Source organism: Giraffa tippelskirchi, chromosome 7 (assembly GCF_054371585.1).
Source record: "Giraffa tippelskirchi isolate mGirTip1 chromosome 7, T2T-mGirTip1v1.2.pri, whole genome shotgun sequence".
In the NCBI taxonomy this organism is placed as follows: domain Eukaryota; kingdom Metazoa; phylum Chordata; class Mammalia; order Artiodactyla; family Giraffidae; genus Giraffa; species Giraffa tippelskirchi.
In genome coordinates this window covers 63916134-63941457 of record NC_137281.1, presented here as the reverse complement: position 1 = coordinate 63941457, position 25324 = coordinate 63916134, and the positions used below count along the sequence as shown (strand labels likewise).

At 55.2% G+C, this 25324-nt stretch overlaps 2 protein-coding genes and 2 long non-coding RNA genes across 4 annotated transcripts; 3 read left to right on the top strand and 1 right to left on the bottom strand.

Moving 5' to 3' along the window:
• Positions 1-3598: 3598 nt before the first annotated feature.
• LOC145514003 (uncharacterized) lies at positions 3599-16257 on the top strand. The gene is made up of 2 exons (XR_014059807.1): positions 3599-6481; positions 14125-16257. It is a non-coding gene; the product is annotated as an uncharacterized LOC145514003 (long non-coding RNA).
• LOC145513986 (uncharacterized) lies at positions 6896-8673 on the top strand. The gene is made up of 3 exons (XM_081511079.1): positions 6896-7052; positions 7452-7764; positions 8072-8673. Exons 1-3 carry the CDS (start codon positions 6918-6920, stop codon positions 8641-8643), a joined length of 1020 nt encoding a protein of 339 aa, XP_081367205.1. The 5' UTR covers positions 6896-6917; the 3' UTR covers positions 8644-8673.
• Positions 11237-25163, bottom strand: LOC145514004 (uncharacterized). Its single transcript, XR_014059808.1, has 2 exons — positions 19153-25163; positions 11237-11515 (listed from the first exon to the last, which is right to left on the bottom strand). It is a non-coding gene; the product is annotated as an uncharacterized LOC145514004 (long non-coding RNA).
• Positions 22156-23954, top strand: LOC145513973 (uncharacterized). The gene is made up of 3 exons (XM_081511058.1): positions 22156-22333; positions 22733-23045; positions 23296-23954. Exons 1-3 carry the CDS (start codon positions 22199-22201, stop codon positions 23922-23924), a joined length of 1077 nt encoding a protein of 358 aa, XP_081367184.1. The 5' UTR covers positions 22156-22198; the 3' UTR covers positions 23925-23954.
• Positions 25164-25324: the final 161 nt, after the last annotated feature.

The following is a 25324-nucleotide window of genomic DNA, read 5'->3' as shown; positions in this document are numbered from 1 at the left end:
TACACCCGGCGGCCCAGTCTGAGGCTGCCACGGAGCTCAGCACACCCGGCTCCGACCCAGAGTCCCGAGAACCCCGGCCTCTGAGGCAGCAGGAGGACCTGGAGCCCAGCACGCCAGAGCACAGAGGTGAGGACGCTGGGGCTGGTGCACGGGAGTGTGTGGGGACGGGGTGCTGAGCTACACACGGACGAGTCCCCGAAAGATGCTGCTGGGCCTGCAGCAAGCGCTGGCCTCACACCCCCACCCCCATCTTGCACACTTCAGTCCCAAAAGACATCCGACCCTGGGTATTCTTTGGGAATCTCTTGGAAGCTTTCTGTCCCGGGATACGCACATGCCAAGGCTGGCCTGTGGGCAAACTTTGCTTCTCCCCCAGCTCTAGCACTGGCCTCCAACTGGAACCAGGCTCTACTTCCCAGACCTGTCCCTACAGAGGTGGTGGCTCCAGGTGCAGGACCCAGGGATCCACCGAGGCCAGATGGAGAACCGAGACTTGCCCTCACAGAGACACCAGGCCAGCTGGGTACTGGCCAGCACACCGGGCAGATCGGATCTCCGTGCCTGCAGGGCCCCCAGCCCCAGGCACTGATGTCCCACCCCCTCAGCCAGAACCTCCACCTCCACGTGCACCTGTACCTGCTCGGGCTTTGGCAGGAGAACCCGAGGCAGAGGAGGAGTCACCGCCTCGGCAGGGAGAGCCTGCCCTGGCTCCCGCGCAACACCCAGACGCCGACGATGACTCACTCGCCCCTGCAGGAAGAACGAGCCCCCGCTCTGGGCAGAGACCCAGAGCCCTTGCCGGAAACACCACGTCCAGGGGAGCGGTCGGCTCTGCAGCCTCCATCCCTGTCTGCTCACCGTGGACGCCGGCAACTCGGTCTGCCCCCAGGGGACATGGAGTTCCTTTCCCCTGAACTGCTTTGCATTTGGTTTGTTTCCACCTTTCTGGTGATGTTTTATTTTGTGTATGGTTTCCTGTATTTCTCTTGGTTAAGTTGGGATTAGTAAACTTTTTCATCATTGTTGCAATTTGGGAACACTGTTGTGTAACTCTGGTGATACTGTGTTACCATCCCAATTTGTAGTTTCAGACCCGTTCGATCTTTATGCCCCACCCCCCTACAAAGCCTGGATTCAAGGCAAGCACGCCCTGTTCATCCCTCCCCCCGATCCTGAACACAATTTCATCTTTTCTTTCTGCATTCCTTCCTATATTCTTGGTGTCCCCAATCAATGACTCTCAGTGAAATGACTGAAGGAGTTTTTTCCGGACTCTCCACCTACTGTAAGACTCCATTGGAGAGTTCTCATTTGTATGTCATTTGAACTAGCCTTTGATAGCTGAAAGGACGGTGTACGTCCTTTCAAGATATCATGTGCCAAACGAAGCCCTTTTGGCAAATGCCATCATTATCTCCAGGCAGGCATTGCTGTTTGAAGGGTGACATCTCAGCCAGAAGGCAGAGGCTGAGCTCCTCTTGTTGCACCAGCTCCCAAAAGAAGCCAAGAAAGGGAGCTGGAACAACAAACCACCCCAACGCCCAGGAAAGCGTTCTTCACGACAGAAGGCTAGAAAATGACCCAACAACCTTGTGGCCCAGAACCCCTCTAAAAAATCACTGTTCCATAAAAAAGAGAAACACATGGGAAGTTCCAAGGAGAGGCAATGCCCATGGCCAGTGTACTTTAGAGACGGCCTGACCGCTCCGGGGAAGACACGCACTGACGGAACCCCTTGGGAAACAGCAGTGATAGTCCTCACCGTCGTAAGGGTTTCCTCTGGGGACAACCTGCCCTGGGCACCACATGAGGGAGCAGACCGGCTTCTCTTCCTCTGCCCCCACACCGTTCACTCATGAAGGCAGCTCAGGTGTTCTCATGCCCTGCCTGCCTGCCTGCCTGCCTGGCTCATCCGTGAGCTGTGCCCACCTCCAGGGCAGGACTCCACCTTCTCCTCTCTGTGTACCGTGAATCTGCACACAGTGGGCTTTCAGAACCTTAGGAGACTTGAGCCATTCCCACTGGAGCCAGAACCCTCCCCAGGAAGGAAAACAGCTGTGGAGTCATTTTGGCCCCAGCACTGGTTCCCAAACCCTGGCGGCTCCTACAGCCTCTACGGTGTGAAGAGGGAGGTCCCTTTTGACAGAGCTTTCCGGCTGTCAGATCTAAGCTGTTGTTTCCCTGTCAGCTGTGTCTCTTCCGTTGCAGCCAGGTGGGCCACGCTGCTCCAAAGGAGCTCACAAGCTGAGTTGCAAGGGAGGTATTGAGAGGACAGGGATGGCTACAACGTGCTGCAAACTGAGTGAGGGTCCCCACAATCCTCAGCAAAGGTCTGTGGTGTGCAAGTGGGGAGTAGAGGGCCCCCAAGTTCCAAAGGAAGGGAGGTACTCGGGAGCTAAAGCCCTTGGCTGCTGTGGTAGCAGCTGCAGATGGCAGCTCGTCCACAGTGCACTTCGAATGAGGTCATATGAGCGGGACTCTGGAAATGGCTCCGAAATCCAGAGAAAGGGGTCAGGGTATGTGGGAATCCGGCGGGGGTGGGGGGTGGATGAAGGAAGGTGTCCTTCCTCTCTCCAGTGCAATTTGGTTTGGTGAGTCTCAAAGCTACCAGATGGCACTTCCCAAGTCAGGCCCCCGCAGGAATCAGGGTGGGCTGCGTGCCTCGGCCCCTGCCACAGGGACAAGCCACACCAGTGGCCTCCCTGAGCTCAAATGGCCGGATCTGGGGGTTCTGTCTGGGTGCACACCTCCTTGCTGTGGCCAAGTTCCCCCCTTCTCTGAGCACCAGCTTCATCCTCTCGAAGGAGGACATCGATTGCTACCTTGGCACGTTACTCTCTTCATCCTGTGAAGACTCATTAGGCTTATCCTACAATTACTAGCTGGCCCGAAGAGATATCTCCTGAATCCAGATTAAGCTGGAGTCTCCCAGGCTCATCTGGCATGTCTTCCCTGAAGTCTGCCAAAACCCACACCCTTGCATTTCCAGGGACTCCCCTTAGCCAGCTGGGCAGAAAACCCAGCATGCTTCAAACAAGCTGACAGACAAGCGGGAGAGGACTCACGGGCAGACGGCCTCCCTCAGGTCTCGGGTGGAGCTCTGGGACCACAGCAGCAACGGGCCATCCCAGCCCCTGGGCTCAGCAGCGCCCTCATTCTCAGGCCGGCGGCTCTGCCCTGAGGGGAGCAGGAAGGTCACCAACTGCCGCAGGCGGACCTCAAGCCCCTCCCACTGCTGGAGCCTGACCTCCCCCGGCCCCACCCCTTCCCCTACCCCAGCAGGACGAGAGCTCGTCTTCCCCTGGCTTCCAACGTGAGGCCCGGCCCTGGGCCCCGATTGGGCACTGCCCCAGTCCGGAGCCAATCACAGTGGCCAGGGAGGTGGAACGCACCGATTGGCCAGGGCCAGGTCATGTGACCATGCTCCCCAGGAAACTCAAATATTACCAAGATTCCCTAACAAACCAATGAACAAAATTATCCAGTAAACGCAAACCGTACTTTTTAATGAGGCCAATGTCACAGAAAAAAAAAAAAATGCTTCACAATGAACTGCTCAAGGAAGCTACTAAATAAACTTTCAGAAAAGTTAAGTCGCTTTTTTTTTTTTTTTTAATAGGGTGACGGAGAGCTATACCTTTCCCATCTATGTGAATTTAGGTTTAAACTAGATTTCCCTTGGCTATTATATAAGACAAAAAAAACCACATCACCCCCTTTCACTCCCCCCACCCCCAAAAAGTGTTTTAGTCTATTGAGTTTTTGTGTCCTCAGTTGTGTCTGATTCACGGCAACTCACGAACTCTACACAGCCAGGCTCTTCCGTCCATGGAATTCAGGGCAATTTTTTTCTGTCACAGTAAATGCCCACCCTGGGTGATCCAAAGGCAAGGGCTCAGAGGCTCCTGAGAGACTAACTCCTTTCAGCTGAGCACAGAGCTGGCTCCTCACTGGGATGCCTGTGGCCTGGGGCTCCCAGAGGGAACAGCAGCACTCGCCCCACCGTGTGGTCACTGCTGCAAGTGCAGGCTGCTCCTCACTCCCCCTTGACAGTGTCCCTGAGGGCAGAACAGTGTGAATCTACTCAAGGTGGAAATGCAAACTCCGATGCAACCAAACTTCCCACAAGGTCTCCAAAACCACTCAGGAACAGGGAATTGGAAACTGCAGGGCATGACATGAATGGAGATGGAGACTTGACACCTTACACCGAGTTCACTTCCAGTTATCCCTAGACAAAGTTTCCATGAAAACTTGTCACAAATCTAGAAGAACAATGAGCAGAAACCGGACACGTGCTTTGAGTCTTCACACACAAAACTAAAAGGCAGTCCACAAAACAACCCAGAGAATACAGTGGACTTTGCAAAATCAAAGACATCTACCGTGGGAAAGACCTCATTACAAAAGCAAAAGACAGGTCATACATCGCGAGACGAATGAGTGGAAACACAAAGCTTCTCAAGGACGTGTCTCCAAACAGACAAAGAACACCAACACAACAAGCCTGTGAAAACTAGGGAAAGGTCTGAAGGGACGCCAGACTGAGGAAGACACACACAGAGTATCCCGGATGATGTCCAGCACTGAGGGCCTGAAGAAACAACAGTCTAGTTGCACTCCCTCAGGCCTGTGTGACCCTGGATGAGGCCTCTGTTTCCCGGTGGCTCTGAGAGATGGACAGGGAGGAAGGGGAAGAGAAATCACTTGCACTTCTAATACTCACAGCAAAGTCTTCCAATGAGAAGGGAATTATCACCCCCACTGACAATGCCATTCACTGAAGTGATACCCACGAGTCCATCTAACCCAGAAGGGAAGGAAGGACCTGTTCTCACAAAACGGCGAGAGATGGAAGAAAGAAGATCAAGCCCACACCAATCACTGGAAAGAGAAGCTGTGCTCAGGGCTTGAAAGAATTCCTATTGGGAAAATGATGTCACAGCCCCACAAGGCAATCCACAGCTTCGATGCTATTCCTCCCAAAATGCCAATGCATGTTCGCACCGAACAAAGAATTGCAAAACGGGTTACGGAAACAGAAAAGAGCCTAAATTGTCAATACAATCCGACGAAAAAGCCCCGATACGGACGTCCAAGGTTGTGTGAAAGGAAATTAGACGACCAAACTAGGATCCTCAGGAGAGTATCGGAGAAGGCGATGGCGACCCACTCCAGTACTCTTGCCTGGAAAATGCCCTGGACGGAGGAGCCTGGTAGGCTGCAGGCCATGGGGTCGCGCAGAGTCAGACACGACTGAAGTGACTTAGCCGCAGCGGCAGCAGCAGGACAGTATGCTATTGGGAATACAACAACACACACAGATCCAGATCGATGGAATAAAGTTGAGGGTCCAGAAACAAACCCCGGCATCCAAGGTCAACTCATCTCTGACACAGAAGGGGAGAATATCCAAATGGGAACAAGAAAGCCTCTTCAATCAATGTCCATGGGAAAACCAGACAGCTACATCTGAAGAACGCTATTGGTTTTGATCTCACACCACCTCAATATCGGGGAAAAACCTCACCCTAAAGACTGATGTCATGAGATAGCTAGAAAGAAGCGTAGGTCAAAGGCTCCTTAACATCAGAGTCTCCTTGCCATTTGCTGGGCGGAGGTAGAAATGGGTCTCTTCAAGTAAGGGAAAGAGGGAAACCAAGTACACCAATGGGTTTCCATCCAATGGAACCTCTTCACAACAGAGAAGCTAAGCATTCACAAATGCAAAAGATAGGAAACGGAACATGAGAGACTCCTTGCAAGTGGTGTATCTGAGAAGGGGTTCATATGGAAAGAGACGAAGAATGCACAGCACTCAGATTCCAAGAAACACCACCACCACCCTTGACCCTTCCCCCATGACCAACTCCGACCTAAAGCCTTTCTCTCCCTCTAACCTATCCCTAAAACATAACCCTCATCTAATCATATACATGTGCATTCCTAGCATCCATCCATCCACACACGAGAGAGAAAGAGGAAGACACAGACTGAATCGAGAAAGGAAAAGAGAGGGACACAGCCAGAGAGAGACACGGAACCAAAGAGAGGAAAGGAGTCGATGGTCCAGACTTTTCATCAATCTGTCTCGAAGGTAGAAGCAATGACAGCGCCCATCCACCCCAGAAGGGGGAAACGGACGGAAGGTTTGGAGAGGAAAAGACAAGAACGCAGGGAGCCATTAGAAGCTCAGCCACCCGCAGAAGCCGAGCTGGGACACTTGAACAGAATCTCAATGGAAACAGAGGACCAGAAAGTTGGCTACTCTTTTCTATCAGAGAGGGAGACCTTCGAGTCTTCCTTTCGGTCCTCCAACTTGCATGCGGGGTCTCAAAACAGTCAGGAGGGGGAGTGCCTTTTCCTGGGTACCACGGCGCATCCAGGCCTCGTTCTGCCCCATTCTGTGCTGTGTCAGCCCTGGATGGAGTCTTTCTTTCTGAAGTCTCAGCGCACAAGCTCCACGTGATATCAGCCCCAGGTGGAGAGGCATGGAGCTGCTCGTAGGCCGACAGACCTAGGAAACAGATGGGAGAATGACCCCTACTCTGCAGAGGGAGATACCGGGGAAACCCTGAGGGGCATACGCTTGTCCAGGGCCACACCACTTATGAGAAGAAGGAGCCTGGTCTGAGAGCAGCGGGGTCCTCGGAGCTCAGGCCCTGGCTGCACCCAGGCCTCCCCAGGGCTGTGGGCTGGGCTGTGTGGCTGTCACTGTGCCTGCACATGGCCTAAGGGGGGTGGTCGAGCAGTCAGAAACCCAGAGATTCCCTTGCGAAGTTTTGGGGAAGGGACCTCAGCACGAACCCCAGGAAATGATGTCACCTGCCGGCAACAGAACCCAACAGAACCCGCAACCCGGGTATCCAGGCCTCCAGAGCGGAGAGGAGACCCCAGCCAGATCACTTGCTGCCAGGATGTTCTGCTGCTTGCCCCTGCCCAGAGGCCGGGGCCTCAGGAGAGCTCACAGGCAGTGTGCGTGGGCACCCTGTCGACGTTGGCTCAGGGCACCCCCGAGAGGCCTCTGGCCCTTTGCCCGGAGAAACAGAAAGGTAACACGGGGAGCCCCAGGCGGGGCCAGGCCACCTCTCCCATGCCACCCGGAAACACCGGGTCCTTTGCCTGTGTGTGTGGATGCGGGTTTCTCGGGGTGTGTCTCCCTCAAGGAAGCCCAGGCGGATGTGGGGTCAGAAGCCTGCGGACAAGTTGTGTCCACACCCCAGGGGAGAGCAGGCTGGGTGGGATGGGGAGAGTGCGGGCAGCGCCGGCCGCCCAGGCTGACCTCACACCCTCAGGTGGGTCTCTTTCCTCCCGGGTGGGGATCTGAGCAGACACACGTCTCTGACCCTTCTGGGAAGAGAAGTTCGAGCAGGCAGAAGCAGCGGCTCCACTGGCCAGGCCCAGCTCGGAAAACTCCCAGCACGGCTGGCTGACGGTCACTGTCGTTGCAGAGCTTCCCACGTGATGAGGCCGAGGACGGGGACACCCCGTCCACCTCCCGGAGGGAGGGGTCGGAGCACCACCCCCCCGCCCGTGAGGCCCAGGGCAGGCTCCAGGTGAGCGTGCCCACGGAGGCATCAGCCCCACCGGGGGCGAAGCGGAGGCGGGGAAGGCCTGCTGCCGAGACACCGCCCAGGATACACCCGGCGGCCCAGTCTGAGGCTGCCACGGAGCTCAGCACACCCGGCTCCGACCCAGAGTCCCGAGAACCCCGGCCTCTGAGGCAGCAGGAGGACCTGGAGCCCAGCACGCCAGAGCACAGAGGTGAGGACGCTGGGGCTGGTGCACGGGAGTGTGTGGGGACGGGGTGCTGAGCTACACACGGACGAGTCCCCGAAAGATGCTGCTGGGCCTGCAGCAAGCGCTGGCCTCACACCCCCACCCCCATCTTGCACACTTCAGTCCCAAAAGACATCCGACCCTGGGTATTCTTTGGGAATCTCTTGGAAGCTTTCTGTCCCGGGATACGCACATGCCAAGGCTGGCCTGTGGGCAAACTTTGCTTCTCCCCCAGCTCTAGCACTGGCCTCCAACTGGAACCAGGCTCTACTTCCCAGACCTGTCCCTACAGAGGTGGTGGCTCCAGGTGCAGGACCCAGGGATCCACCGAGGCCAGATGGAGAACCGAGACTTGCCCTCACAGAGACACCAGGCCAGCTGGGTACTGGCCAGCACACCGGGCAGATCGGATCTCCGTGCCTGCAGGGCCCCCAGCCCCAGGCACTGATGTCCCACCCCCTCAGCCAGAACCTCCACCTCCACGTGCACCTGTACCTGCTCGGGCTTTGGCAGGAGAACCCGAGGCAGAGGAGGAGTCACCGCCTCGGCAGGGAGAGCCTGCCCTGGCTCCCGCGCAACACCCAGACGCCGACGATGACTCACTCGCCCCTGCAGGAAGAACGAGCCCCCGCTCTGGGCAGAGACCCAGAGCCCTTGCCGGAAACACCACGTCCAGGGGAGCGGTCGGCTCTGCAGCCTCCATCCCTGTCTGCTCACCGTGGACGCCGGCAACTCGGTCTGCCCCCAGGGGACATGGAGTTCCTTTCCCCTGAACTGCTTTGCATTTGGTTTGTTTCCACCTTTCTGGTGATGTTTTATTTTGTGTATGGTTTCCTGTATTTCTCTTGGTTAAGTTGGGATTAGTAAACTTTTTCATCATTGTTGCAATTTGGGAACACTGTTGTGTAACTCTGGTGATACTGTGTTACCATCCCAATTTGTAGTTTCAGACCCGTTCGATCTTTATGCCCCACCCCCCTACAAAGCCTGGATTCAAGGCAAGCACGCCCTGTTCATCCCTCCCCCCGATCCTGAACACAATTTCATCTTTTCTTTCTGCATTCCTTCCTATATTCTTGGTGTCCCCAATCAATGACTCTCAGTGAAATGACTGAAGGAGTTTTTTCCGGACTCTCCACCTACTGTAAGACTCCATTGGAGAGTTCTCATTTGTATGTCATTTGAACTAGCCTTTGATAGCTGAAAGGACGGTGTACGTCCTTTCAAGATATCATGTGCCAAACGAAGCCCTTTTGGCAAATGCCATCATTATCTCCAGGCAGGCATTGCTGTTTGAAGGGTGACATCTCAGCCAGAAGGCAGAGGCTGAGCTCCTCTTGTTGCACCAGCTCCCAAAAGAAGCCAAGAAAGGGAGCTGGAACAACAAACCACCCCAACGCCCAGGAAAGCGTTCTTCACGACAGAAGGCTAGAAAATGACCCAACAACCTTGTGGCCCAGAACCCCTCTAAAAAATCACTGTTCCATAAAAAAGAGAAACACATGGGAAGTTCCAAGGAGAGGCAATGCCCATGGCCAGTGTACTTTAGAGACGGCCTGACCGCTCCGGGGAAGACACGCACCGACGGAACCCCTTGGGAAACAGCAGTGATAGTCCTCACCGTCGTAAGGGTTTCCTCTGGGGACAACCTGCCCTGGGCACCACATGAGGGAGCAGACCGGCTTCTCTTCCTCTGCCCCCACACCATTCACTCATGAAGGCAGCTCAGGTGTTCTCATGCCCTGCCTGCCTGCCTGCCTGCCTGGCTCATCCGTGAGCTGTGCCCACCTCCAGGGCAGGACTCCACCTTCTCCTCTCTGTGTACCGTGAATCTGCACACAGTGGGCTTTCAGAACCTTAGGAGACTTGAGCCATTCCCACTGGAGCCAGAACCCTCCCCAGGAAGGAAAACAGCTGTGGAGTCATTTTGGCCCCAGCACTGGTTCCCAAACCCTGGCGGCTCCTACAGCCTCTACGGTGTGAAGAGGGAGGTCCCTTTTGACAGAGCTTTCCGGCTGTCAGATCTAAGCTGTTGTTTCCCTGTCAGCTGTGTCTCTTCCGTTGCAGCCAGGTGGGCCACGCTGCTCCAAAGGAGCTCACAAGCTGAGTTGCAAGGGAGGTATTGAGAGGACAGGGATGGCTACAACGTGCTGCAAACTGAGTGAGGGTCCCCACAATCCTCAGCAAAGGTCTGTGGTGTGCAAGTGGGGAGTAGAGGGCCCCCAAGTTCCAAAGGAAGGGAGGTACTCGGGAGCTAAAGCCCTTGGCTGCTGTGGTAGCAGCTGCAGATGGCAGCTCGTCCACAGTGCACTTCGAATGAGGTCATATGAGCGGGACTCTGGAAATGGCTCCGAAATCCAGAGAAAGGGGTCAGGGTATGTGGGAATCCGGCGGGGGTGGGGGGTGGATGAAGGAAGGTGTCCTTCCTCTCTCCAGTGCAATTTGGTTTGGTGAGTCTCAAAGCTACCAGATGGCACTTCCCAAGTCAGGCCCCCGCAGGAATCAGGGTGGGCTGCGTGCCTCGGCCCCTGCCACAGGGACAAGCCACACCAGTGGCCTCCCTGAGCTCAAATGGCCGGATCTGGGGGTTCTGTCTGGGTGCACACCTCCTTGCTGTGGCCAAGTTCCCCCCTTCTCTGAGCACCAGCTTCATCCTCTCGAAGGAGGACATCGATTGCTACCTTGGCACGTTACTCTCTTCATCCTGTGAAGACTCATTAGGCTTATCCTACAATTACTAGCTGGCCCGAAGAGATATCTCCTGAATCCAGATTAAGCTGGAGTCTCCCAGGCTCATCTGGCATGTCTTCCCTGAAGTCTGCCAAAACCCACACCCTTGCATTTCCAGGGACTCCCCTTAGCCAGCTGGGCAGAAAACCCAGCATGCTTCAAACAAGCTGACAGACAAGCGGGAGAGGACTCACGGGCAGACGGCCTCCCTCAGGTCTCGGGTGGAGCTCTGGGACCACAGCAGCAACGGGCCATCCCAGCCCCTGGGCTCAGCAGCGCCCTCATTCTCAGGCCGGCGGCTCTGCCCTGAGGGGAGCAGGAAGGTCACCAACTGCCGCAGGCGGACCTCAAGCCCCTCCCACTGCTGGAGCCTGACCTCCCCCGGCCCCACCCCTTCCCCTACCCCAGCAGGACGAGAGCTCGTCTTCCCCTGGCTTCCAACGTGAGGCCCGGCCCTGGGCCCCGATTGGGCACTGCCCCAGTCCGGAGCCAATCACAGTGGCCAGGGAGGTGGAACGCACCGATTGGCCAGGGCCAGGTCATGTGACCATGCTCCCCAGGAAACTCAGGTATTACCAAGATTCCCTAACAAACCAATGAACAAAATTATCCAGTAAACGCAAACCGTACTTTTTAATGAGGCCAATGTCACAGAAAAAAAAAAAAAATGCTTCACAATGAACTGCTCAAGGAAGCTACTAAATAAACTTTCAGAAAAGTTAAGTCGTTTTTTTTTTTTTTTTTTTTTAATAGGGTGACGGAGAGCTATACCTTTCCCATCTATGTGAATTTAGGTTTAAACTAGATTTCCCTTGGCTATTATATAAGACAAAAAACCCCACATCACCCCCTTTCACTCCCCCCACCCCCAAAAAGTGTTTTAGTCTATTGAGTTTTTGTGTCCTCAGTTGTGTCTGATTCACGGCAACTCACGAACTCTACACAGCCAGGCTCTTCCGTCCATGGAATTCAGGGCAATTGTTTTCTGTCACAGTAAATGCCCACCCTGGGTGATCCAAACTCAAGGGCTCAGAGGCTCCTGAGAGAATAACTCCTTTCAGCTGAGCACAGAGCTGGCTCCTCACTGGGATGCCTGTGGCCTGGGGCTCCCAGAGGGGACAGCAGCACTCGCCCCACCGTGTGGTCACTGCTGAAAGTGCAGGCTGCTCCTCACTCCCCCTTGACAGTGTCCCTGAGGGCAGAACAGTGTGAATCTACTCAAGGTGGAAATGCAAACTCCGATGCAACCAAACTTCCCACAAGGTCTCCAAAACCACTCAGGAACAGGGAATTGGAAACTGCAGGGCATGACATGAATGGAGATGGAGACTTGACACCTTACACCGAGTTCACTTCCAGTTATCCCTAGACAAAGTTTCCATGAAAACTTGTCACAAATCTAGAAGAACAATGAGCAGAAACCGGACACGTGCTTTGAGTCTTCACACACAAAACTAAAAGGCAGTCCACAAAACAACCCAGAGAATACAGTGGACTTTGCAAAATCAAAGATATCTACCGTGGGAAAGACCTCATTACAAAAGCAAAAGACAGGTCATACATCGCGAGACGAATGAGTGGAAACACAAAGCTTCTCAAGGACGTGTCTCCAAACAGACAAAGAACACCAACACAACAAGCCTGTGAAAACTAGGGAAAGGTCTGAAGGGACGCCAGACTGAGGAAGACACACACAGAGTATCCCGGATGATGTCCAGCACTGAGGGCCTGAAGAAACAACAGTCTAGTTGCACTCCCTCAGGCCTGTGTGACCCTGGATGAGGCCTCTGTTTCCCGGTGGCTCTGAGAGATGGACAGGGAGGAAGGGGAAGAGAAATCACTTGCACTTCTAATACTCACAGCAAAGTCTTCCAATGAGAAGGGAATTATCACCCCCACTGACAATGCCATTCACTGAAGTGATACCCACGAGTCCTTCTAACCCAGAAGGGAAGGAAGGACCTGTTCTCACAAAACGGCGAGAGATGGAAGAAAGAAGATCAAGCCCACACCAATCACTGGAAAGAGAAGCTGTGCTCAGGGCTTGAAAGAATTCCTATTGGGAAAATGATGTCACAGCCCCACAAGGCAATCCACAGCTTCGATGCTATTCCTCCCAAAATGCCAATGCATGTTCGCACCGAACAAAGAATTGCAAAAGGGGTTACGGAAACAGAAAAGAGCCTAAATTGTCAATACAATCCGACGAAAAAGCCCCGATACGGACGTCCAAGGTTGTGTGAAAGGAAATTAGACGACCAAACTAGGATCCTCAGGAGAGTATCGGAGAAGGCGATGGCGACCCACTCCAGTACTCTTGCCTGGAAAATGCCCTGGACGGAGGAGCCTGGTAGGCTGCAGGCCATGGGGTCGCGCAGAGTCAGACACGACTGAAGTGACTTAGCCGCAGCGGAAGCAGCAGGACAGTATGCTATTGGGAATACAACGACACACACAGATCCAGATCGATGGAATAAAGTTGAGGGTCCAGAAACAAACCCCGGCATCCATGGTCAACTCATCTCTGACACAGAAGGGGAGAATATCCAAATGGGAACAAGAAAGCCTCTTCAATCAATGTCCATGGGAAAACCAGACAGCTACATCTGAAGAACGCTATTGGTTTTGATCTCACACCACCTCAATATCGGGGAAAAACCTCACCCTAAAGACTGATGTCATGAGATAGCTAGAAAGAAGCGTAGGTCAAAGGCTCCTTAACATCAGAGTCTCCTTGCCATTTGCTGGGCGGAGGTAGAAATGGGTCTCTTCAAGTAAGGGGAAGAGGGAAACCAAGTACACCAATGGGTTTCCATCCAATGGAACCTCTTCACAACAGAGAAGCTAAGCATTCACAAATGCAAAAGATAGGAAACGGAACATGAGAGACTCCTTGCAAGTGGTGTATCTGAGAAGGGGTTCATATGGAAAGAGACGAAGAATGCACAGCACTCAGATTCCAAGAAACACCACCACCACCCTTGACCCTTCCCCCATGACCAACTCCGACCTAAAGCCTTTCTCTCCCTCTAACCTATCCCTAAAACATAACCCTCATCTAATCATATACATGGGCATTCCTAGCATCCATCCATCCACACACGAGAGAGAAAGAGGAAGGCACAGACTGAATCGAGAAAGGAAAAGAGAGGGACACAGCCAGAGAGAGACACGGAACCAAAGAGAGGAAAGGAGTCGATGGTCCAGACTTTTCATCAATCTGTCTCGAAGGTAGAAGCAATGACAGCGCCCATCCACCCCAGAAGGGGGAAACGGACGGAAGGTTTGGAGAGGAAAAGACAAGAACGCAGGGAGCCATTAGAAGCTCAGCCACCCGCAGAAGCCGAGCTGGGACACTTGAACAGAATCTCAATGGAAACAGAGGACCAGAAATTTGGCTACTCTTTTCTATCAGAGAGGGAGACCTTCGAGTCTTCCTTTCGGTCCTCCAACTTGCATGCGGGGTCTCAAAACAGTCAGGAGGGGGAGTGCCTTTTCCTGGGTACCACGGCGCATCCAGGCCTCGTTCTGCCCCATTCTGTGCTGTGTCAGCCCTGGATGGAGTCTTTCTTTCTGAAGTCTCAGCGCACAAGCTCCACGTGATATCAGCCCCAGGTGGAGAGGCATGGAGCTGCTCGTAGGCCGACAGACCTAGGAAACAGATGGGAGAATGACCCCCACTCTGCAGAGGGAGAGACCGGGGAAACCCTGAGGGGCATATGCTTGTCCAGGGCCACACCACTTATGAGAAGAAGGAGCCTGGTCTGAGAGCAGCGGGGTCCTCGGAGCTCAGGCCCTGGCTGCACCCAGGCCTCCCCAGGGCTGTGGGCTGGGCTGTGTGGCTGTCACTGTGCCTGCACATGGCCTAAGGGGGGTGGTCGAGCAGTCAGAAACCCAGAGATTCCCTTGCGAAGTTTTGGGGAAGGGACCTCAGCACGAACCCCAGGAAATGATGTCACCTGCCGGCAACAGAACCCAACAGAACCCGCAACCCGGGTATCCAGGCCTCCAGAGCGGAGAGGAGCCCCCAGCCAGATCACTTGCTGCCAGGATGTTCTGCTGCTTGCCCCTGCCCAGAGGCCGGGGCCTCAGGAGAGCTCACAGGCAGTGTGCGTGGGCACCCTGTCGACGTTGGCTCAGGGCACCCCCGAGAGGCCTCTGGCCCTTTGCCCGGAGAAACAGAAAGGTAACACGGGGAGCCCCAGGCGGGGCCAGGCCACCTCTCCCATGCCACCCGGAAACACCGGGTCCTTTGCCTGTGTGTGTGGATGCGGGTTTCTCGGGGTGTGTCTCCCTCAAGGAAGCCCAGGCGGATGTGGGGTCAGAAGCCTGCGGACAAGTTGTGTCCACACCCCAGGGGAGAGCAGGCTGGGTGGGATGGGGAGAGTGCGGGCAGCGCCGGCCGCCCAGGCTGACCTCACACCCTCAGGTGGGTCTCTTTCCTCCCGGGTGGGGATCTGAGCAGACACACGTCTCTGACCCTTCTGGGAAGAGAAGTTCGAGCAGGCAGAAGCAGCGGCTCCACTGGCCAGGCCCAGCTCGGAAAACTCCCAGCACGGCTGGCTGACGGTCACTGTCGTTGCAGAGCTTCCCACGTGATGAGGCCGAGGACGGGGACACCCCGTCCACCTCCCGGAGGGAGGGGTAGGAGCACCACCCCCCCGCCCGTGAGGCCCAGTGCAGGCTCCAGGTGAGCGTGCCCACGGAGGCATCAGCCCCACCGGGGGCGAAGCGGAGGCGGGGAAGGCCTGCTGCCGAGACACCGCCCAGGATACACCCGGCGGCCCAGTCTGAGGCTGCCACGGAGCTCAGCACACCCGGCTCCGACCCAGAGTCCCGAGAACCCCGGCCTCTGAGGCAGCAGGAGGACCTGGAGCCCAGCACGCCAGAGCACAGAGGTGAGGACGCTGGGGCTGGTGCACGGGAGTGTGTGGGGAGGGGGTGCTGAGCTACACACGGACGAGTCCCCGAAAGATGCTGCTGGGCCTGCAGCAAGCGCTGGCCTCACACCCCCACCCCCATCTTGCACACTTCAGTCCCAAAAGACATCCGACCCTGGGTATTCTTTGGGAATCTCTTGGAAGCTTTCTGTCCCGGGATACGCACATGCCAAGGCTGGCCTGTGGGCAAACTTTGCTTCTCCCCCAGCTCTAGCACTGGCCTCCAACTGGAACCAGGCTCTACTTCCCAGACCTGTCCCTACAGAGGTGGTGGCTCCAGGTGCAGGACCCAGGGATCCACCGAGGCCAGATGGAGAACCGAGACTTGCCCTCACAGAGACACCAGGCCAGCTGGGTACTGGCCAGCACACCGGGCAGATCGGATCTCCGTGCCTGCAGGGCCCCCAGCCCCAGGCACTGATGTCCCACCCCCTCAGCCAGAACCTCCACCTCCACGTGCACCTGTACCTGCTCGGGCTTTGGCAGGAGAACCCGAGGCAGAGGAGGAGTCACCGCCTCGGCAGGGAGAGCCTGCCCTGGCTCCCGCGCAACACCCAGACGCCGACGATGACTCACTCGCCCCTGCAGGAAGAACGAGCCCCCGCTCTGGGCAGAGACCCAGAGCCCTTGCCGGAAACACCACGTCCAGGGGAGCGGTCGGCTCTGCAGCCTCCATCCCTGTCTGCTCACCGTGGACGCCGGCAACTCGGTCTGCCCCCAGGGGACATGGAGTTCCTTTCCCCTGAACTGCTTTGCATTTGGTTTGTTTCCACCTTTCTGGTGATGTTTTATTTTGTGTATGGTTTCCTGTATTTCTCTTGGTTAAGTTGGGATTAGTAAACTTTTTCATCATTGTTGCAATTTGGGAACACTGTTGTGTAACTCTGGTGATACTGTGTTACCATCCCAATTTGTAGTTTCAGACCCGTTCGATCTTTATGCCCCACCCCCCAACAAAGCCTGGATTCAAGGCAAGCACGCCCTGTTCATCCCTCCCCCCGATCCTGAACACAATTTCATCTTTTCTTTCTGCATTCCTTCCTATATTCTTGGTGTCCCCAATCAATGACTCTCAGTGAAATGACTGAAGGAGTTTTTTCCGGACTCTCCACCTACTGTAAGACTCCATTGGAGAGTTCTCATTTGTATGTCATTTGAACTAGCCTTTGATAGCTGAAAGGACGGTGTACGTCCTTTCAAGATATCATGTGCCAAACGAAGCCCTTTTGGCAAATGCCATCATTATCTCCAGGCAGGCATTGCTGTTTGAAGGGTGACATCTCAGCCAGAAGGCAGAGGCTGAGCTCCTCTTGTTGCACCAGCTCCCAAAAGAAGCCAAGAAAGGGAGCTGGAACAACAAACCACCCCAACGCCCAGGAAAGCGTTCTTCATGACAGAAGGCTAGAAAATGACCCAACAACCTTGTGGCCCAGAACCCCTCTAAAAAATCACTGTTCCATAAAAAAGAGAAACACATGGGAAGTTCCAAGGAGAGGCAATGCCCATGGCCAGTGTACTTTAGAGACGGCCTGACCGCTCCGGGGAAGACACGCACCGACGGAACCCCTTGGGAAACAGCAGTGATAGTCCTCACCGTCGTAAGGGTTTCCTCTGGGGACAACCTGCCCTGGGCACCACATGAGGGAGCAGACCGGCTTCTCTTCCTCTGCCCCCACACCATTCACTCATGAAGGCAGCTCAGGTGTTCTCATGCCCTGCCTGCCTGCCTGCCTGCCTGGCTCATCCGTGAGCTGTGCCCACCTCCAGGGCAGGACTCCACCTTCTCCTCTCTGTGTACCGTGAATCTGCACACAGTGGGCTTTCAGAACCTTAGGAGACTTGAGCCATTCCCACTGGAGCCAGAACCCTCCCCAGGAAGGAAAACAGCTGTGGAGTCATTTTGGCCCCAGCACTGGTTCCCAAACCCTGGCGGCTCCTACAGCCTCTACGGTGTGAAGAGGGAGGTCCCTTTTGACAGAGCTTTCCGGCTGTCAGATCTAAGCTGTTGTTTCCCTGTCAGCTGTGTCTCTTCCGTTGCAGCCAGGTGGGCCACGCTGCTCCAAAGGAGCTCACAAGCTGAGTTGCAAGGGAGGTATTGAGAGGACAGGGATGGCTACAACGTGCTGCAAACTGAGTGAGGGTCCCCACAATCCTCAGCAAAGGTCTGTGGTGTGCAAGTGGGGAGTAGAGGGCCCCCAAGTTCCAAAGGAAGGGAGGTACTCGGGAGCTAAAGCCCTTGGCTGCTGTGGTAGCAGCTGCAGATGGCAGCTCGTCCACAGTGCACTTCGAATGAGGTCATATGAGCGGGACTCTGGAAATGGCTCCGAAATCCAGAGAAAGGGGTCAGGGTATGTGGGAATCCGGCGGGGGTGGGGGGTGGATGAAGGAAGGTGTCCTTCCTCTCTCCAGTGCAATTTGGTTTGGTGAGTCTCAAAGCTACCAGATGGCACTTCCCAAGTCAGGCCCCCGCAGGAATCAGGGTGGGCTGCGTGCCTCGGCCCCTGCCACAGGGACAAGCCACACCAGTGGCCTCCCTGAGCTCAAATGGCCGGATCTGGGGGTTCTGTCTGGGTGCACACCTCCTTGCTGTGGCCAAGTTCCCCCCTTCTCTGAGCACCAGCTTCATCCTCTCGAAGGAGGACATCGATTGCTACCTTGGCACGTTACTCTCTTCATCCTGTGAAGACTCATTAGGCTTATCCTACAATTACTAGCTGGCCCGAAGAGATATCTCCTGAATCCAGATTAAGCTGGAGTCTCCCAGGCTCATCTGGCATGTCTTCCCTGAAGTCTGCCAAAACCCACACCCTTGCATTTCCAGGGACTCCCCTTAGCCAGCTGGGCAGAAAACCCAGCATGCTTCAAACAAGCTGACAGACAAGCGGGAGAGGACTCACGGGCAGACGGCCTCCCTCAGGTCTCGGGTGGAGCTCTGGGACCACAGCAGCAACGGGCCATCCCAGCCCCTGGGCTCAGCAGCGCCCTCATTCTCAGGCCGGCGGCTCTGCCCTGAGGGGAGCAGGAAGGTCACCAACTGCCGCAGGCGGACCTCAAGCCCCTCCCACTGCTGGAGCCTGACCTCCCCCGGCCCCACCCCTTCCCCTACCCCAGCAGGACGAGAGCTCGTCTTCCCCTGGCTTCCAACGTGAGGCCCGGCCCTGGGCCCCGATTGGGCACTGCCCCAGTCCGGAGCCAATCACAGTGGCCAGGGAGGTGGAACGCACCGATTGGCCAGGGCCAGGTCATGTGACCATGCTCCCCAGGAAACTCAAATATTACCAAGATTCCCTAACAAACCAATGAACAAAATTATCCAGTAAACGCAAACCGTACTTTTTAATGAGGCCAATGTCACAGAAAAAAAAAAAAATGCTTCACAATGAACTGCTCAAGGAAGCTACTAAATAAACTTTCAGAAAAGTTAAGTCGCTTTTTTTTTTTTTTTTAATAGGGTGACGGAGAGCTATACCTTTCCCATCTATGTGAATTTAGGTTTAAACTAGATTTCCCTTGGCTATTATATAAGACAAAAAAAACCACATCACCCCCTTTCACTCCCCCCACCCCCAAAAAGTGTTTTAGTCTATTGAGTTTTTGTGTCCTCAGTTGTGTCTGATTCACGGCAACTCACGAACTCTACACAGCCAGGCTCTTCCGTCCATGGAATTCAGGGCAATTTTTTTCTGTCACAGTAAATGCCCACCCTGGGTGATCCAAAGGCAAGGGCTCAGAGGCTCCTGAGAGACTAACTCCTTTCAGCTGAGCACAGAGCTGGCTCCTCACTGGGATGCCTGTGGCCTGGGGCTCCCAGAGGGAACAGCAGCACTCGCCCCACCGTGTGGTCACTGCTGCAAGTGCAGGCTGCTCCTCACTCCCCCTTGACAGTGTCCCTGAGGGCAGAACAGTGTGAATCTACTCAAGGTGGAAATGCAAACTCCGATGCAACCAAACTTCCCACAAGGTCTCCAAAACCACTCAGGAACAGGGAATTGGAAACTGCAGGGCATGACATGAATGGAGATGGAGACTTGACACCTTACACCGAGTTCACTTCCAGTTATCCCTAGACAAAGTTTCCATGAAAAGTTGTCACAAATCTAGAAGAACAATGAGCAGAAACCGGACACGTGCTTTGAGTCTTCACACACAAAACTAAAAGGCAGTCCACAAAACAACCCAGAGAATACAGTGGACTTTGCAAAATCAAAGACATCTACCGTGGGAAAGACCTCATTACAAAAGCAAAAGACAGGTCATACATCGCGAGACGAATGAGTGGAAACACAAAGCTTCTCAAGGACGTGTCTCCAAACAGACAAAGAACACCAACACAACAAGCCTGTGAAAACTAGGGAAAGGTCTGAAGGGACGCCAGACTGAGGAAGACACACACAGAGTATCCCGGATGATGTCCAGCACTGAGGGCCTGAAGAAACAACAGTCTAGTTGCACTCCCTCAGGCCTGTGTGACCCTGGATGAGGCCTCTGTTTCCCGGTGGCTCTGAGAGATGGACAGGGAGGAAGGGGAAGAGAAATCACTTGCACTTCTAATACTCACAGCAAAGTCTTCCAATGAGAAGGGAATTATCACCCCCACTGACAATGCCATTCACTGAAGTGATACCCACGAGTCCATCTAACCCAGAAGGGAAGGAAGGACCTGTTCTCACAAAACGGCGAGAGATGGAAGAAAGAAGATCAAGCCCACACCAATCACTGGAAAGAGAAGCTGTGCTCAGGGCTTGAAAGAATTCCTATTGGGAAAATGATGTCACAGCCCCACAAGGCAATCCACAGCTTCGATGCTATTCCTCCCAAAATGCCAATGCATGTTCGCACCGAACAAAGAATTGCAAAACGGGTTACGGAAACAGAAAAGAGCCTAAATTGTCAATACAATCCGACGAAAAAGCCCCGATACGGACGTCCAAGGTTGTGTGAAAGGAAATTAGACGACCAAACTAGGATCCTCAGGAGAGTATCGGAGAAGGCGATGGCGACCCACTCCAGTACTCTTGCCTGGAAAATGCCCTGGACGGAGGAGCCTGGTAGGCTGCAGGCCATGGGGTCGCGCAGAGTCAGACACGACTGAAGTGACTTAGCCGCAGCGGCAGCAGCAGGACAGTATGCTATTGGGAATACAACAACACACACAGATCCAGATCGATGGAATAAAGTTGAGGGTCCAGAAACAAACCCCGGCATCCAAGGTCAACTCATCTCTGACACAGAAGGGGAGAATATCCAAATGGGAACAAGAAAGCCTCTTCAATCAATGTCCATGGGAAAACCAGACAGCTACATCTGAAGAACGCTATTGGTTTTGATCTCACACCACCTCAATATCGGGGAAAAACCTCACCCTAAAGACTGATGTCATGAGATAGCTAGAAAGAAGCGTAGGTCAAAGGCTCCTTAACATCAGAGTCTCCTTGCCATTTGCTGGGCGGAGGTAGAAATGGGTCTCTTCAAGTAAGGGAAAGAGGGAAACCAAGTACACCAATGGGTTTCCATCCAATGGAACCTCTTCACAACAGAGAAGCTAAGCATTCACAAATGCAAAAGATAGGAAACGGAACATGAGAGACTCCTTGCAAGTGGTGTATCTGAGAAGGGGTTCATATGGAAAGAGACGAAGAATGCACAGCACTCAGATTCCAAGAAACACCACCACCACCCTTGACCCTTCCCCCATGACCAACTCCGACCTAAAGCCTTTCTCTCCCTCTAACCTATCCCTAAAACATAACCCTCATCTAATCATATACATGTGCATTCCTAGCATCCATCCATCCACACACGAGAGAGAAAGAGGAAGACACAGACTGAATCGAGAAAGGAAAAGAGAGGGACACAGCCAGAGAGAGACACGGAACCAAAGAGAGGAAAGGAGTCGATGGTCCAGACTTTTCATCAATCTGTCTCGAAGGTAGAAGCAATGACAGCGCCCATCCACCCCAGAAGGGGGAAACGGACGGAAGGTTTGGAGAGGAAAAGACAAGAACGCAGGGAGCCATTAGAAGCTCAGCCACCCGCAGAAGCCGAGCTGGGACACTTGAACAGAATCTCAATGGAAACAGAGGACCAGAAAGTTGGCTACTCTTTTCTATCAGAGAGGGAGACCTTCGAGTCTTCCTTTCGGTCCTCCAACTTGCATGCGGGGTCTCAAAACAGTCAGGAGGGGGAGTGCCTTTTCCTGGGTACCACGGCGCATCCAGGCCTCGTTCTGCCCCATTCTGTGCTGTGTCAGCCCTGGATGGAGTCTTTCTTTCTGAAGTCTCAGCGCACAAGCTCCACGTGATATCAGCCCCAGGTGGAGAGGCATGGAGCTGCTCGTAGGCCGACAGACCTAGGAAACAGATGGGAGAATGACCCCCACTCTGCAGAGGGAGATACCGGGGAAACCCTGAGGGGCATATGCTTGTCCAGGGCCACACCACTTATGAGAAGAAGGAGCCTGGTCTGAGAGCAGCGGGGTCCTCGGAGCTCAGGCCCTGGCTGCACCCAGGCCTCCCCAGGGCTGTGGGCTGGGCTGTGTGGCTGTCACTGTGCCTGCACATGGCCTAAGGGGGGTGGTCGAGCAGTCAGAAACCCAGAGATTCCCTTGCGAAGTTTTGGGGAAGGGACCTCAGCACGAACCCCAGGAAATGATGTCACCTGCCGGCAACAGAACCCAACAGAACCCGCAACCCGGGTATCCAGGCCTCCAGAGCGGAGAGGAGACCCCAGCCAGATCACTTGCTGCCAGGATGTTCTGCTGCTTGCCCCTGCCCAGAGGCCGGGGCCTCAGGAGAGCTCACAGGCAGTGTGCGTGGGCACCCTGTCGACGTTGGCTCAGGGCACCCCCGAGAGGCCTCTGGCCCTTTGCCCGGAGAAACAGAAAGGTAACACGGGGAGCCCCAGGCGGGGCCAGGCCACCTCTCCCATGCCACCCGGAAACACCGGGTCCTTTGCCTGTGTGTGTGGATGCGGGTTTCTCGGGGTGTGTCTCCCTCAAGGAAGCCCAGGCGGATGTGGGGTCAGAAGCCTGCGGACAAGTTGTGTCCACACCCCAGGGGAGAGCAGGCTGGGTGGGATGGGGAGAGTGCGGGCAGCGCCGGCCGCCCAGGCTGACCTCACACCCTCAGGTGGGTCTCTTTCCTCCCGGGTGGGGATCTGAGCAGACACACGTCTCTGACCCTTCTGGGAAGAGAAGTTCGAGCAGGCAGAAGCAGCGGCTCCACTGGCCAGGCCCAGCTCGGAAAACTCCCAGCACGGCTGGCTGACGGTCACTGTCGTTGCAGAGCTTCCCACGTGATGAGGCCGAGGACGGGGACACCCCGTCCACCTCCCGGAGGGAGGGGTCGGAGCACCACCCCCCCGCCCGTGAGGCCCAGGGCAGGCTCCAGGTGAGCGTGCCCACGGAGGCATCAGCCCCACCGGGGGCGAAGCGGAGGCGGGGAAGGCCTGCTGCCGAGACACCGCCCAGGATACACCCGGCGGCCCAGTCTGAGGCTGCCACGGAGCTCAGCACACCCGGCTCCGACCCAGAGTCCCGAGAACCCCGGCCTCTGAGGCAGCAGGAGGACCTGGAGCCCAGCACGCCAGAGCACAGAGGTGAGGACGCTGGGGCTGGTGCACGGGAGTGTGTGGGGACGGGGTGCTGAGCTACACACGGACGAGTCCCCGAAAGATGCTGCTGGGCCTGCAGCAAGCGCTGGCCTCACACCCCCACCCCCATCTTGCACACTTCAGTCCCAAAAGACATCCGACCCTGGGTATTCTTTGGGAATCTCTTGGAAGCTTTCTGTCCCGGGATACGCACATGCCAAGGCTGGCCTGTGGGCAAACTTTGCTTCTCCCCCAGCTCTAGCACTGGCCTCCAACTGGAACCAGGCTCTACTTCCCAGACCTGTCCCTACAGAGGTGGTGGCTCCAGGTGCAGGACCCAGGGATCCACCGAGGCCAGATGGAGAACCGAGACTTGCCCTCACAGAGACACCAGGCCAGCTGGGTACTGGCCAGCACACCGGGCAGATCGGATCTCCGTGCCTGCAGGGCCCCCAGCCCCAGGCACTGATGTCCCACCCCCTCAGCCAGAACCTCCACCTCCACGTGCACCTGTACCTGCTCGGGCTTTGGCAGGAGAACCCGAGGCAGAGGAGGAGTCACCGCCTCGGCAGGGAGAGCCTGCCCTGGCTCCCGCGCAACACCCAGACGCCGACGATGACTCACTCGCCCCTGCAGGAAGAACGAGCCCCCGCTCTGGGCAGAGACCCAGAGCCCTTGCCGGAAACACCACGTCCAGGGGAGCGGTCGGCTCTGCAGCCTCCATCCCTGTCTGCTCACCGTGGACGCCGGCAACTCGGTCTGCCCCCAGGGGACATGGAGTTCCTTTCCCCTGAACTGCTTTGCATTTGGTTTGTTTCCACCTTTCTGGTGATGTTTTATTTTGTGTATGGTTTCCTGTATTTCTCTTGGTTAAGTTGGGATTAGTAAACTTTTTCATCATTGTTGCAATTTGGGAACACTGTTGTGTAACTCTGGTGATACTGTGTTACCATCCCAATTTGTAGTTTCAGACCCGTTCGATCTTTATGCCCCACCCCCCTACAAAGCCTGGATTCAAGGCAAGCACGCCCTGTTCATCCCTCCCCCCGATCCTGAACACAATTTCATCTTTTCTTTCTGCATTCCTTCCTATATTCTTGGTGTCCCCAATCAATGACTCTCAGTGAAATGACTGAAGGAGTTTTTTCCGGACTCTCCACCTACTGTAAGACTCCATTGGAGAGTTCTCATTTGTATGTCATTTGAACTAGCCTTTGATAGCTGAAAGGACGGTGTACGTCCTTTCAAGATATCATGTGCCAAACGAAGCCCTTTTGGCAAATGCCATCATTATCTCCAGGCAGGCATTGCTGTTTGAAGGGTGACATCTCAGCCAGAAGGCAGAGGCTGAGCTCCTCTTGTTGCACCAGCTCCCAAAAGAAGCCAAGAAAGGGAGCTGGAACAACAAACCACCCCAACGCCCAGGAAAGCGTTCTTCACGACAGAAGGCTAGAAAATGACCCAACAACCTTGTGGCCCAGAACCCCTCTAAAAAATCACTGTTCCATAAAAAAGAGAAACACATGGGAAGTTCCAAGGAGAGGCAATGCCCATGGCCAGTGTACTTTAGAGACGGCCTGACCGCTCCGGGGAAGACACGCACTGACGGAACCCCTTGGGAAACAGCAGTGATAGTCCTCACCGTCGTAAGGGTTTCCTCTGGGGACAACCTGCCCTGGGCACCACATGAGGGAGCAGACCGGCTTCTCTTCCTCTGCCCCCACACCGTTCACTCATGAAGGCAGCTCAGGTGTTCTCATGCCCTGCCTGCCTGCCTGCCTGCCTGGCTCATCCGTGAGCTGTGCCCACCTCCAGGGCAGGACTCCACCTTCTCCTCTCTGTGTACCGTGAATCTGCACACAGTGGGCTTTCAGAACCTTAGGAGACTTGAGCCATTCCCACTGGAGCCAGAACCCTCCCCAGGAAGGAAAACAGCTGTGGAGTCATTTTGGCCCCAGCACTGGTTCCCAAACCCTGGCGGCTCCTACAGCCTCTACGGTGTGAAGAGGGAGGTCCCTTTTGACAGAGCTTTCCGGCTGTCAGATCTAAGCTGTTGTTTCCCTGTCAGCTGTGTCTCTTCCGTTGCAGCCAGGTGGGCCACGCTGCTCCAAAGGAGCTCACAAGCTGAGTTGCAAGGGAGGTATTGAGAGGACAGGGATGGCTACAACGTGCTGCAAACTGAGTGAGGGTCCCCACAATCCTCAGCAAAGGTCTGTGGTGTGCAAGTGGGGAGTAGAGGGCCCCCAAGTTCCAAAGGAAGGGAGGTACTCGGGAGCTAAAGCCCT